The 14,161-nt window shown below is 39.1% G+C and overlaps 1 protein-coding gene across 1 annotated transcript in view; it reads right to left on the bottom strand.

Annotated features, from left to right (window-relative positions):
• Positions 1 to 4,839: 4,839 nt before the first annotated feature.
• Positions 4,840 to 14,161, bottom strand: part of LOC147684073 (dehydrogenase/reductase SDR family member 4-like) — a 155,743-nt gene continuing 146,421 nt past the window's right edge. The window contains exon 9 of the mRNA XM_086944943.1: positions 4,840 to 5,211. Coding sequence (XP_086801069.1) covers positions 5,097 to 5,211 — 115 coding nt within the window. The 3' untranslated portion in view covers positions 4,840 to 5,096. The remainder of the gene's footprint in view (positions 5,212 to 14,161) is intronic.

The raw sequence follows: 14,161 nt of genomic DNA on the forward strand, positions 1-14,161 counted from the left end.
CAAAATAAAGATACTTATTTGAACCAATCACAATTCTTCCTTGGGATATCTTTCCTCTGCCTGGTGTCTTGCGGGTGTCTGGTGAGGGAACTTTCTTAATATTCAAATGCAACAATACATCAACTGGTTTTATACTTTAAACAACACTACTCATGTTATATTTTCTTCATAACTACAAAAATATACTGGTCCGAACCTAATTCAAATGTGTGATTTCACGAGTATGTTGTGGACATAGAAGCTGGACAGGAAGTACAGCCCCCACTTACTCCACGCTGGGGATTGTGTGCTTAATTCCCGCGATTGTCTCACCAGAGCCATACGTTTAAACCAAAATAATGATTACAATATACATACTGTACTGACTTTATTATTAAAGATTAACAGTCAATAATAACTCAACTCTTGAAAAAGAGCTCTGTACAATAGATTATAATTACATTTTAACCCCTTCCACGCTGATGACGAGCTGGGCTCGTCATGGCGTAGCCTCCTCGCACGCTGATGACGAGCCCAGCTCGTCACGTAAAGTGCGTTTTTAAAAATCTCAGCGTGCGAGCGGAATTCCGCTAGCGCGCATGAGGTTAAACCCAACGATCTCACGAGTCTCCCAAGAGCCACCCGCGAGTCTTTCGCAAAAGCTTTCATATACCTTTTAAATGGTTGCACATAGTGAAAACACTTAGTTTACAGCATATCAAAAACTGATCAACAAATAAGAAGTTGAAAATTCTCACGCAAACATTGTTGGAGTAGTTATTTTTTAAATATTTACAAATATATATATATTTCTTTTTTAAACTAGTAACCCACTGGAAAAGAAACAAAGGTTAAAGTAACGTTATAGTTGGGTATAATAAAAAATATTCGTTTTCATTAAAAAACCCTTAATAATTCACAAAAAAAGGTTAAATTAACGTTATAGTTATGTGATTTTCTCAGTGACAATGTTAACGTTTTGAAGTGAAAAAAAGTCAGAAAAAGTCACTAGTTGTAGTTAGTAGTGCTTGCTATAACTCATGCCCTCGCCATGTACTGCTTATGTCCTCAAGTATGATATCACTCATGACATGTTCTTTCACTGATTAGATCATCTAAGCTTCCTTTTCCCACATATTGGTGTATACATTGATATGCCTTTACACCTACCATAGTTCACATTCACAGTCAACTACAGATACCAGATAACCCATTAGCTGGACCCAGGCTGTACAAAATTAGGTAGACAAGTATTATGATATTTACCCGCCATTATGTAAATGATAAAACAAACTAGCACACTTGTTGGATGATATCATCAGTGATGTTATTAATGGTGTCATTTGACATGTCATCAGTGATGTCATACATGATGTCATTGAACCTGTAATGAGTGAAGTCATATGTGATTTCATAAGCACTGTATGGAGGGAAAGCAGGTTATACTTAGCTCTGCTAACCCTAACTAGTAAATTTCTGTAACTTTTTTTTGTTCAAAACGTTAATGTTGTCACTAAGAACTATAATGTTACTTTAACCATTGTTTTTCTCAGTGAAAAAAATATGCAATACTTTGCAGTTATAGTTAAGTCAAACTTTCTATGTAGTGGTATGTGGGTTGCTAATAACTTTGGTGCGGTTCGACTCACCTTTGATGAATCTTAACAAAACTTTCCACTTGGCAGCTAGATCTTTACTCTAAAAGTATGCTTTTTGGGATTTGGTGAAAATCCGTTCATTAGCTTTTGAGAAATTAAGATTCAAAGGATATAGCTATATTGACAGCTGGTCTGAAACTCAAAAATTCAAGCCTTTTGGTTGGCTGAGGGGGTTTATGGGAGCAAGTGCAACATAAACAGAACTTTTGCAGCACTCATTACAGGACTCGGAGGCTTTCTCCCCTATGTCTTGACTGTTTAAAGAATACCATATAAACAGCAGGGTAGGGGTAACTGAGGGACTCCAGAGGAAGACCCAAATTACTGAGAAAATGAATTAAAAAAATTAAAAAATGTGGAGTTAATGTGTGTGGGGGCGTTGGTCACCCACTGAGGAGTGAGAGCAAGGTCTGGCACGCGCACGTGGGGCTGGCACTCATGTGGGGCTTGGTAAAATAATGAGATCTTACTTTTCATTTTTAAAACTGCTCAAAAAACAAATGTTAAAGTGCTGTTATCTATGTATAGTAATAATATCTTACTTTATATTTTAAAAAATCTGATATTTTCTGGAAAAAGTTAAAGTGGCGTTATAGTTAGGTAAAAATGTCAGTTAAAAGAAAACATTTTAAACTCGAAAAAATACTGAAATTCACTAGTTATAGTTTACTGAGCTAACTGGAACTTGTGCTCCCACCATGCTCCGCTTATTACCTAAGAGACTGCTTCAGCCATCACATGTTCAAAATCAACATTGATGACATTGTTGATATCATCTCAAATGTCATAATTGATGAAAACCCGGGGCATGGTGGGGCACAAGATCTAGTTAGCTCATTTTACTATAACGTTTTGTAAATCTGCGCTCCTTCCAGCACCATTTTACCCTCCAATCCATCTTTCATCCTAAACCAATATCCGCCAAAGGCTCCAGATCACTTTTGTTAGGTAAATGACACAAAGTACAATAAATCATACAACATTTCAAACTGAAGCCTTCTCACTAACAAGATTGAAATATATGCAAACTCCAAAATAACGAAACAGGCACAAATATGTGATGGCCTGGCCCCATATGTCCCCTGGTACCTATGACTATGCATAATGCATAGCTTGACAAAAACAACGCCAAACCTATTGGACTTGTCAATGCTTGTTTGCATTATGTATTTCCTTTCAAACTGAATATGCTGGTGCTGATATGCATTTTTTTGGAAATGTTTTCCAACTCCGTCCGGCCGGTCAAATTCACAATCATAGGGATATTAATGGGAAAAAATAAAGAAGTCGTTACAACCAATGGGAATCCCTTGTCAGACCCCCACTGTGGGCTGCATAGAAGAGCTTTCCCTAGATACCAAGATCAGTTTTTTTATTTCAATGTTGACCAGCCTGCCATGAAATTCCTGAGATATAACAGCTCTGGCCACCTTCACTGAGATCAGTCCTCCCGGGAACAGCCCATCCCACAAAACACCAAACTCATAGAGGTCGGTACTTTATTGTCAACTCACACGATGCAACCATGTGACACACGATATTGGCTTCCTTTGCACAATCACCCAGTGAGGAGCTAATATCACACAGTGGCAGGGAAAAAGAGCTGAAAACCACTGTAAATAGTGATTTTCTCGCTTGTTTTCCGAGGCCTTGAACTGCCGACGTCCATTAAGGTGGGTGAAAACATCCCAGGACGTCAGATACAGCTTTCATTTTGGGGGCAGGGGCTTGGGGGCAGGGGGCAGGGGGGGTTCAAAAGTGCCTCTTAGGTACTTCTCTGCAACAAGTCCTGCCCCCTCCAACGCCCCGTCCCCTCCTCACACAGTAAGATTTTTGTTCAGGTTGGCAGGTATATAGGTATTGTCCTCTCTCTCGTGGTACCTCCCCCAGGTTGATTGCAGATTATGGATTGCTGCAGGAGAGTCGGGAGCAGGAATACATTCCATTAGCGCCTTGACGCCCTTGGGCAAAGTTAGCGCTTTACAAGTTTTATATTCATTCATTCATAGTCTACCAGTGATATTATCACATGGCAGGAGCTAACTCTTCTCTACTATCTAGGGGCCAGAAATCTTTCTGCCCCTTTGCAGCAAGTTAGTTTTTTTTCCAGGCCACTAGGACACCAGGGAAAAAATATAAAAAGGAATATTGTGGGTTGTGACAGAATGCTACATGTAAAGGTTTAAATGATGTTATTTCAAGACAGAAGGTAGATTTGTAAAAATGAAAATGTCTTATCATTAGTAGCTGACTTTAGATTTATTGGGCAACATAACTTAACCTGAATACCTGCTTATCTGGAACAACTTGGTAAAGTACTGATCAAACCAATTCAAGACCAGAACTTGCACACATTGCACTGTTGTTACAATACTAGGCAATATAAGAGTCATCTGGGGCCAAGGCTGAGTCAACCAAGTAAATAATGTAGCTTTATGGTCCCTCTTCGCCGGACTATAATAGCTGTTGAGGGCCATTTTCTCAAGTTATAGGCCTGAGTCACAGGCAACGGCCTTTAAAGAGGGAGAGGGCCTTTAATAATCAGTATAGCTTAAGGAAGGAGGCCATAATGCAATTAGAAAATCCACCCACTGAGGGTGCATGTTCTAAATTTAAAGGGAGCAACAGAAAGACAGACACTGTCATGTTGTAGAAGAAGGTATGTACCAGCCAATATTGGCCATGAGCCACTTCATTGTCTCAAGGATCCCTCAGCATTTGAAAGTTCTGATAAATGTCACCTTGTAGGGTATACTAAGAAACAGTGATTCCAAAACTTAAATAGGTGCATAGGACAATCGGACATCAGACAAGTAACATATGGATGACAAAATATTTCATTTTTTATTTGTGGGATGAACAGTAACCTTGAATACATCATGATAAACTATAAATAAATCACTTCATTACAAAAAGCATGTTTTAGATTTTTAGATCACTCGCTTGAACTGCAATATTGCTTTCATAAGTGTCTTGCACTTACCAATGATGGCTCTGGAGAACAGCATGCAGAATTTAGTTTTCTGCAATAAGCAAGTTGCACAAACACTAAGGCTATGTGTCAAAAGTGAATTGGTCACACATACTATTTAAGGTGAAAGGAGCCATATGTAATATACAAAATAGAATTCTTAATAATTATAAAAGGACAGAGGATTTGCTGATTTACCTTCTTGCGACAGGGTGAATCGGGGGGCTTAATCATAAGCTTCCTCCCCATATAAATGATCATGATTAAAAGCAAACCAACAAAATAGCATTAATAACAAAAATGATGGTTTACATATTATACTTATACTTCAGACTTGAATGCACTATGTACCATTTTTGCAATACTTGCAGAAAAAATACTGACAAAAGGTATGAAGGCAGTTGTGATTCAGTGTGTAAAGGCTGTATCAACATCAGTATGTTTACTTGTTCAGTATCCAAGGTTAAAAGATGTATATTGTATTATTTTTAGAGTCTTGTCTTGAATCCTCCACCAACCACAACGGTCTCTCCAGTAAGGTAAGAGGCCTCCGAGGAGAAGAGAAAAGACACAATCCCAGCAAATTCCTCCGGTTCTGCAGGTCTAAGGACACAAAGAACATGAAGATTATTGATAATGAAATAAATAAAAGGTATAACTGCTTTAGTTATTTTTTCAGTGTTTCATTATTTAATTGAGCTTAGACTATACTCAGGGGTTGCCTTTGGGTAAAGCAATGTGAGGTGTGCCCCCTAGCTATTTGCCTCTTGTCTGGGATGTCTCTTAGGTGCTCCTTCTGGACTAAGGTGAAATAAGATATGGTAAGGGGGTGGACTGGATGGATGGGGGTGACAGGCTGTGTGCCCCCTGCTCAGATATACGACTGCAGGAGTCCTCCGGATTGCACTCCAGGCCACGGAAACTTACGTGGGTGAGGGGACTGTGGGCTGCTCGCTGCCTGTCTGTCCCCTGCTGCAATGGCCTCAGCGGAGGCATGTTGGCTAAGGAGGCCCCTCCCTGCAGTTTTCACAGGGCAACCACACTCCAGCACTCTGGGCTCAGGGGCTCGCCCCCTAAGATACCTCCCCATGGACCCCCAAGGCTCAGCTTTCGTGTCCAGATACAGGTCGGGCATCGCACTGAGCCTGTGAGCTGAGGTAATCTCCGGCAGCACCCTGGACGGCCCCACTCCCAATTGGCCATGTAGCCACAGTGCAGCCGCAACCGCGATGGAAACAGGAAGCAGGAAACCGCCCCCACCAGAAGCCGGAAACAACTCACCCGGAAGGACGTCCACTCAGAAGTGGCTAGTTCCTAAAAGCTATTTTCAGGTTAACCAGGCTGGCATTTCTATACGAAAAACAATGAAAATATATATGCTAATACTATATTTTGAGAATTGGACTAGCTATAAAATAATGAAACAACTACTTTTTTAAAGTTGTTACATCTCCAATTCAACGGTGAAGTCAGATTGTTTGGTAAATATGATGCAAAAGTAAGTTTGGAAACTTACCTTTGCCCTGCCTCATTTACCTCTATACTAAATCTGACCTTTGCTGTCCACCTTCTGCCAGTTAATAATTTGCATTTGAATAGGCGATAATGAGGTATGAACTTGCTCTTAGGAGCAAACAATGCACTGAACTGAATGGGCAGAGATAACTTCTCTCAACCTGACAGAATATGCAAGTGAATGAAATGAAATGAAAATGAATTTTATAAAGCGCAAAATAACTGCCCGGAGGCGTCCTAGCGCCAAGTGGGGCTGATAGGATACTTTTTTACATTAAAGTATCAAGTATTGCTTACATGTCACATCCTGCTTGACAGGTCTATCAGGGGTTTTCACATAACACTTGGGCAAACTTTAAAGAGGCATCTCCTGTCACAGGAAAATGTTAGCTGACACTTGGGTAGGGCCCTGCTTTTGTCCCTTCAGCCAGTCAGGCTCAAATAGAATAGGTTTCTTTTTGACATTACAATGTCACAGCGTTTTGTCTATGATGTTTGGGTGCACTTCAAAGTATGAAGGCAGGTTGCCAAAACAGTCCTTGTGTATCCCATGTCTGATTGTTGAAAACTCAGCTTTGTTCTCTTGGACTTCTGTCTCTGAGGTCATTGTGGATACAGGGACAAGACTGTGGTATTAGATGTTGGAAGACATTAGGATTACCAAACTACATCCCCCCACACTCATGAGGCCCTCAGAGTACAGGTTTTGTGTAGCGTCTGTCTCCTTACAAAAAAATGCCCATAGTATGCATGGTTAGCCGCAGGAACCTTTATCCCATCACTTATGTCATCTTCAGGGGTCATTCCTGTATCAAAATCAAAATCAAAGATGGCTTCCACATTCCCACCCACCTGCTTGTGCCAGGAATAAATGTGGGTTTCCCAGGCACCCACTTTAGAACACTCTTGAAAGGTCAGAAGCAGACTGAGCCCACTGTCTGAAACCTGAGAAGAGCCCAGAATACTGGACCTGTTTTCCCACTTGCATTCAGTACAAAAACGCAGACTCCAAGGGTCATAAGACTAACCTCCTGGTAAAACTACAGTGACACAACAAGCTACATGCAGCCTTTTCCCGCAACTTCCCACCTGATCAATGGTAGGTGCACTTGGAAAAACCCTGCTATTAGCCTCTGCCAGCCATCACGTTTGTCTCCGGGTGTCTCCCCTGAGGGCTATAGAATTGTACTTTTGTGGTGCATTGGGACTGAAATCAGGATGAAAATGGTTAGTATATCCAACTCATGCTCCATCTCAGCCAATGTCAAGTTTTGCCTAGGTCCCTTATCCCGTATTAAATTCACCTATCCGTTTCCCCTTATTGTTTTTTTGTCATTTGCATGTCCTATTATTCTAATTCATTTTAAGAGTTATATTGTTGTGCATTATGATTTTATTGGTGTTTTTGTACAACATAAATACTTTATCCATTGCCTCTAGGATGAAATTGTCTGCTCTTTGCACTAGAAAATAAGGGGTTGAGCTCAAGTTAATTTAATGACTTTAAGGGTTCACCCTTACAAGGATTTAGAATTTTACTTGAGATGGGTTCTTAGCTCCCTCTACCAATAACCCCATTTCTTACAATATCTGAAAGAAGTTCTTGAGTGTAAAAATAGCACCTTTTTCAATCTTAGGATTTCAGTATGCCTTTGGGGTATTAGAAAAGTTGGGCACTTTTTCTGGCAACAATAATGGAAATGGAGATCTTACAATAAGATCTAGAGGTGTTGTCATATATTGATGACGTCTACATCAGAGATGCTGATTTAACTGAGCACTTAATGACAGAATTGTGAGTCCTTTAGTACAGCATAGGAATTAAATAAACTTTTAAATGATCTAAGATTTTGCATCTTTATGTACTCTTCCTTGGATATGAATTATTCAGTGTGGGTAACGGACTGGCACCAGACATCCTGCAGAAGTGTTCTATTTTACAACCTGCAAACACACTGAGAAAATTGTAAGTTCTGAGGGAGCTTTAAACTTTGGAAGAACCTACTTGTTGCAATACGAGTAGATTAATCCCATATGGACTAATTATTCCAACATTACTCAAAAAAAGCAAAGGTGCACAACACAGAAAACAGAAAAATAATAATCACAGGAGTAAAGTTCCTCAGTTTTGATTTTCTTTTTTATTCCAAAATGTGGTGGAAAGTACAGCCAACGCGTTTCGTCCCATACTAGGGACTTCTTCAGGGTGATTATCGATTCCTGCAATTACTCCAACATCTCGACAAAAATGTGAGAAAAAAAACACATACTGCTATCTTGTGCAACCTACAAGCCGAAATGTTGGAGACGAAAAGCTAATAGATATGGGATAACAAGACAAACCTATTAATTAGGGTTATTTCTTGAACTTAAGGCTACATATACATAGTCTACAATGTGGATAGATGACCCCCAACCTCACACAGCTCACACACATATATTCTGTAGTAGAGGAACAATTTACTCATACTGAGAAAATCCTCACAGTAGTACAGGCGGAAATTTTGAAGGTGCATCCTCTTGCACACGGAAAGTGAATAGTTTCCCCTATACCTACATTTGATGCAGCTACTGTAGCTAGAATCCCCAATGCATGTGCTCTACACCTTCACTGTACTCGCACACAAAATGTGACTGATGTAATGTTTTTGTACGTCTCAAGTACTTCTATATTATACATAAAATATCCCAAAAAGTCCAAATTATTTACCCGTACATAAGTAGAAGAGCTTATTCTATTTGGATGGCTTTACGTAGCCCATGACTTGTGCTACAGTGCAGGAAATGTTTGAAGACAGATACTTCAATATCAAAGTTAAAAGTGATTCCATGCACAAAAAGAAGAAATAAATGCCCTTTTACTTGCTCTCCACGAGGCTAATCCATAAGTTCCTACAAGAATTGTGTTAGATTCAGCAGTCTGCATACATGGTTAGAAAGTGGACTTTCCTCATTGACGTCTATACTGATTCAGAGATTAAAAATGTAAACTGATAAAAAAAAGTGCCCCCCTTGAATGCACCCCCATGCACAAGGGCAATGGTGGGCCCTGTAGGGCTGCCTTTCTTTCCTCACCACCAGAAGTTACATGGAGGAAGAACCTCCATGACACCACTTGTGGTGAGGAAAGTTGCAATATGCTTGGTGGTACCTCAGGGCACTGTGGGACCACCAAGGAACACAATTCCCTGGTGGTTGGAGCGGTGTAATGGCAGTCCAACCGTCAAAGTCCTAATAGGGCAGTCAGACTTCCAGTGCAGCGGTGGCAAGACCACCATGCCCCTGTGAGTGTGGCACGACTCGGACCACCAGAATCATAATCAGGGCCCAAATGTAAATAAAAGAAGTCAATACAGGCAATAGTGAGTTACCACTAGTTAATCTCTATTTATTTGTGCTAAACAATAAATCTAAGAGGCATTGGGAATGACGACAGTGTGCATACATTTAACGGTACTGCATTATAATATAGAAGCAGAATGAAAGGGCCATTGGTGAAGGATTTTTTTCTGGAATATTTTCACAAAAATGATATGAAAGTATGCATTTCCGTGACAAATAAAAGGTTAGCCAGTATCTTGCATGGCTTATTTTCGCACACGGACATACCTCACATAAAAAAGCCATAGAAGATAGCAATAGGAGACACATTTAAGATAAAAGGGTCTCTGAGAGATATTTTCTACAGAAACCAGTCTCCAGTGAGGAAAGTTGTGAGTAAAACCATAGAATGCAACATTTTTAGAAATGTCACAAACTTTATGGAACTTGAAATGCTGATATTTTTTTTAATTTTGCTGGCCTATTAAAATATTGTCCAGACATGTGAAGGACATGAACCAGTAGATTAATGACATGTAAGTGCATGACAACTGTGAAGTTATATTCTTGTTGACCAGGTTTTGCTAGGGTGACACACGTATCTATAATTTCACTACACGTAGACTGTTGTAAAAATAGCCACAAAAGAACAGTTTGCACCAAAGCATCTCTCACTAAAGTAAGTCGAGGCAGGGTCGTTTTCTTTTTTTGCCCAAACAAGTTTTTATTGCAAAGTTTGTAAAATATCTTAAGCATGGAAAGTTTACAAAAAACGTTTCAATAGATTATGCAGGAAAATATTCATAAGTTTGCTTACCCCTAATTCACTCACCAGGAGGTATGACCTCCTACATAGGAGTATCAGGATACTCACAATAACAAATTAAATTGAGTGATTAAAATGAGTACTAGATCTTCTCAAAGAGCCAATTTTCAAAAATATTTGCACCTCTAAGGTGCATTTGAGCTTAGAAGCACACATACCTCTCTTTTTCGAGGGCAATTCACATTTTGTGTTCAGGAATTATGACTTTACACCTTAAAAAATCTGTTTGCTCTCAATTTGCAGATTAGATGAGTATGCTGGAAGTAAAACATTTGAGAAAATCAGCTTTAAAGAGCAAGGATGACTATCTAACATGGTTGTTACTCACACAGGATATAGGGCCAGATGTAGGTAAGTATATTTTACCGACTCATAAATATCGAATTTTACCGATTCGGTATTTATGAATCGGTAAAATTGAAGGAGGGAGATTATATATATATATATTCACTGAAAAAACCCTAGGTTTTACACACGTTATAGTTAGGAAGTAGCATTTAAAAAACCTATGAAATTCACTGAAAAAACCATAGCTTTGACACCAGTTATAGTTAGCTGGAAATTTTACTGACATAAAACCAATGAAATTCCACGTTATAGTTAGTTGGACTCACTATAACTTGCACGTGTAATGCACTGCTGATGACATTACATATTACATCACTCATGACATGGTCAGTGACATCACTCATGACATCACTGATGACACCATCCAGTGAATGTGTATCTTACTGAAAAATAAATATTTTTTATATATGTATATGTAAAGGTCGATGGAAGAATAAATGTTTAAATAAATGTTTTAATGAATGTTTTAAAAAAAAAAATGATTGGTTAACTGGCTTATTAAGTGTATCTTAGTGAATACATATATTAGCGAGTAATGTTAAAATATTTAAATATATGTATCAGTGTTTCACTTTGTGAATAAGTGGCTGCATGGATTGATGAGTACCTACATGTGTGTGTATATGGGTTATTAGATGTTTTTTTAGTATCAGTATGAGTGTCTCTATGGTTTGGTGGGGGTGTTACTTATCATATAGATCCATCAATGACTGACTCACTGTTTCTATGTTTTTTGAAGACAGCATATGTGCAGGACTGTATGGGTGGATGAGTGTGTATATGTGTGTGTTAGTGAGTGAATGCCTGCCTCACTAGTGTCTTTATCAGTAACGAGATATGTTTTAATTTAGTATATGTGAGTATTGATATATATAAGTCAGTATATGTGAGACTAAGAGATAGAAAGAGTTCCTGTTTAAATAAGTATGTGTTTCTATAAGTGATTGTTTAAGAGAGTAAGTATGTATAAGTTTCCCTAGAAGTAACGTGGTAGTGTGTGTATAGTTGTATATGCAAATAAATGGATGTTCAATAGTTTATTTGCATGTGTGAGTATGTGTGTGAGTAACTTTTGGATGATTGTTGGTGTGTAACAGGATGTATAGGTGTATCACTACATATGATGAGTGAGTATATGTATGAGTGACTATATAGAACTGTTGGTGAATGAGAGAATGTGTATATAGATGGTGGAATTACTGAATTGGTTGTTGTAACTGGTATGGGTATCTCCATTTTTTTGAAAATGTTAATTTCTATTTTCCAATATGTGTTTTAAGGGTTACATTACACTTAAAGGAGGTCTGTCATCAGTGATGTCATGAGTGATGTCACTGACCATGTCATGAGTGATGTAATATGTAATGTCATCAGCAGTGCATTACACGCGCAAGTTATAGTGATTCCAACTAACTATAACGTGGAATTTCATTGGTTTTATGTCAGTAAAATTTCCAGCTAACTATAACTGGTGTCAAACCTATGTTTTTTTCAGTGAATTTCATAGGTTTTTTAAATGCTACTTCCTAACTATAACGTGTGTAAAACCTAGGGTTTTTTCAGTGAATTTCATAGGTTTTTCCAATGCTATTTCCTAACTATAACGTTTGTAAAACCTATGGTTTTTTCAGTGAATTTCATAGGTTTTTTTAATGCTAGTTCCTAAGTATGAAATCACGTTCGTAACTAGATAGTGTCACCGCCTACACGTCCTGAGAAGCGCATGTAAAGTCATGTGACTTGAAAACAAGACTTCCAATTGGTTCTTAGTAGTTTCTGTTCTGGAATTTACACGAAGCACTCCACCCACTTTCCTCACAATCTTTTCTACTCTCAAGAGACAACAACGTCGAGCATCTTCCGGAAAACTTTGCTGAAATGGCTGCCCTTTCGCATTCATCTTCCGAATCTGAAGGAAATGAGCGACCACCGTTAAGAAGAAAAAAGGAATCTTTCATTTGGCAATGTTTTACTTATCCTGAAGATCAAAAGAAAGTGAATGCGCCAAAAGTAACCTGCACGATATGCAATTCGGAGCTCTCAAGGGGAAATCCAAATAGAAAATATTCCTTTTCTATACACACCATGCTGCGGCATGTTAAACAAAGGCACCCTGAGCATTATGCAAAAGCATCGACAAGAGCCCCGGCCACGCTATTACCATCAGAGGTGGCCAGCACATCTTCTGGTGGACGACCTATATCTCCATCGAGTGCTGAGATGGACTTGAGACCATATCTTGCGAAGGTGCACATGAAATGCAACGAGTGTGGAGAAATTCTTTTGTATGGAGAGCAGAGCCTCGTTCTTATTAAACTCAAAATTGAAAGTCATAAATGCCCCAAGAAAAGATACATTTCTTCACTTCATTTTCATAGTATTACATACTGAAAAATGTAGTAGCAACTTTAAGAAATCGAAAGCATCATAACACTTGTTTCCAAAAAAAAAAAAAAGTTATTTTCAGAAATAACTCTTTCCACCAAAACGTGCTCCAAGAGCATATTATGAAATGTGTTTTCGCCGCTTTATTTTAGTGCGAGACCGGGTGCGCGCACCCTCCTATCGCTTACAGGACCTGACACTTGCATGTGAAGTCATGTGACTTCAAAATAACACTTCTAATTGGTTCTTGGTAGTTTCTATTCTGGAATTTACACGCAGCACTTCACCCACTTCCATCACTTTCTTTTCTACTCTCAAGAGAGAACAACGTCGAACATCTTCCCGAAGACTTCGCTGCAATGGCTACCGTTCCGTATTCATCTTCCGAATCTGAAGGAAATGAGCGACCACCTTTGACAAGAAAAACGGAGGCCACGCTATTACCATCAGAAGTAATCAGCACATCTTCCGGTGGACGACCTGTATCTCCATTGAGTGCTGAAATGGACTTGAAACCATATCTGGCGAACGTGCACATGAAATGCACGAACTGTGGAAAACTTCTTGTATACGGAGAGCAAAGCTTTACTCTAATTAAACACAAAATTGAGAGTCATAAATGCTCCAAGAAAAGTTACATTTCTTCACTTTATTTGGATAGTATGACATACTGAAAAATGTCGTAGCAACTTTAAGAAATCAAAAGCATCATAACACTTGTTTCCAAAAAAAAAAAAGTTCTTTTCAGAACTAACTCTTTCTACCAAAACGTGCTCCAAGAGCATATTATGAGATGTTTTTTCGCCGCTTTATTTTAGTGCGAGACAGGGTGCGCGCACCATCCTATCGCGTACAGGACCTGACACTTGCATGTGAAGTCATGTCACTTCAAAACAACACTTCTAATTGGTTCTTGGTAGTTTCCATTCTGGAATTTACACGCAGCACTCCACCCACTTCCATCACTTTCTTTTCTACTCTCAAGAGAGAACAACGTCGAACATCTTCCCAAAGACTTCGCTGCAATGGCTACCGTTCCGCATTCATCTTCCGAATCTGAAGGAAATGAGCGACCACCTTTGACAAGAAAAACGGAGGCCACGCTATTACCATCAGAAGTAATCAGCACATCTTCCGGTGGACGACCTGTATCTCCAT

The sequence above is a fragment of the Lissotriton vulgaris genome, chromosome 11 (assembly GCF_964263255.1).
Source record: "Lissotriton vulgaris chromosome 11, aLisVul1.2, whole genome shotgun sequence".
NCBI classification, from domain to species: domain Eukaryota; kingdom Metazoa; phylum Chordata; class Amphibia; order Caudata; family Salamandridae; genus Lissotriton; species Lissotriton vulgaris.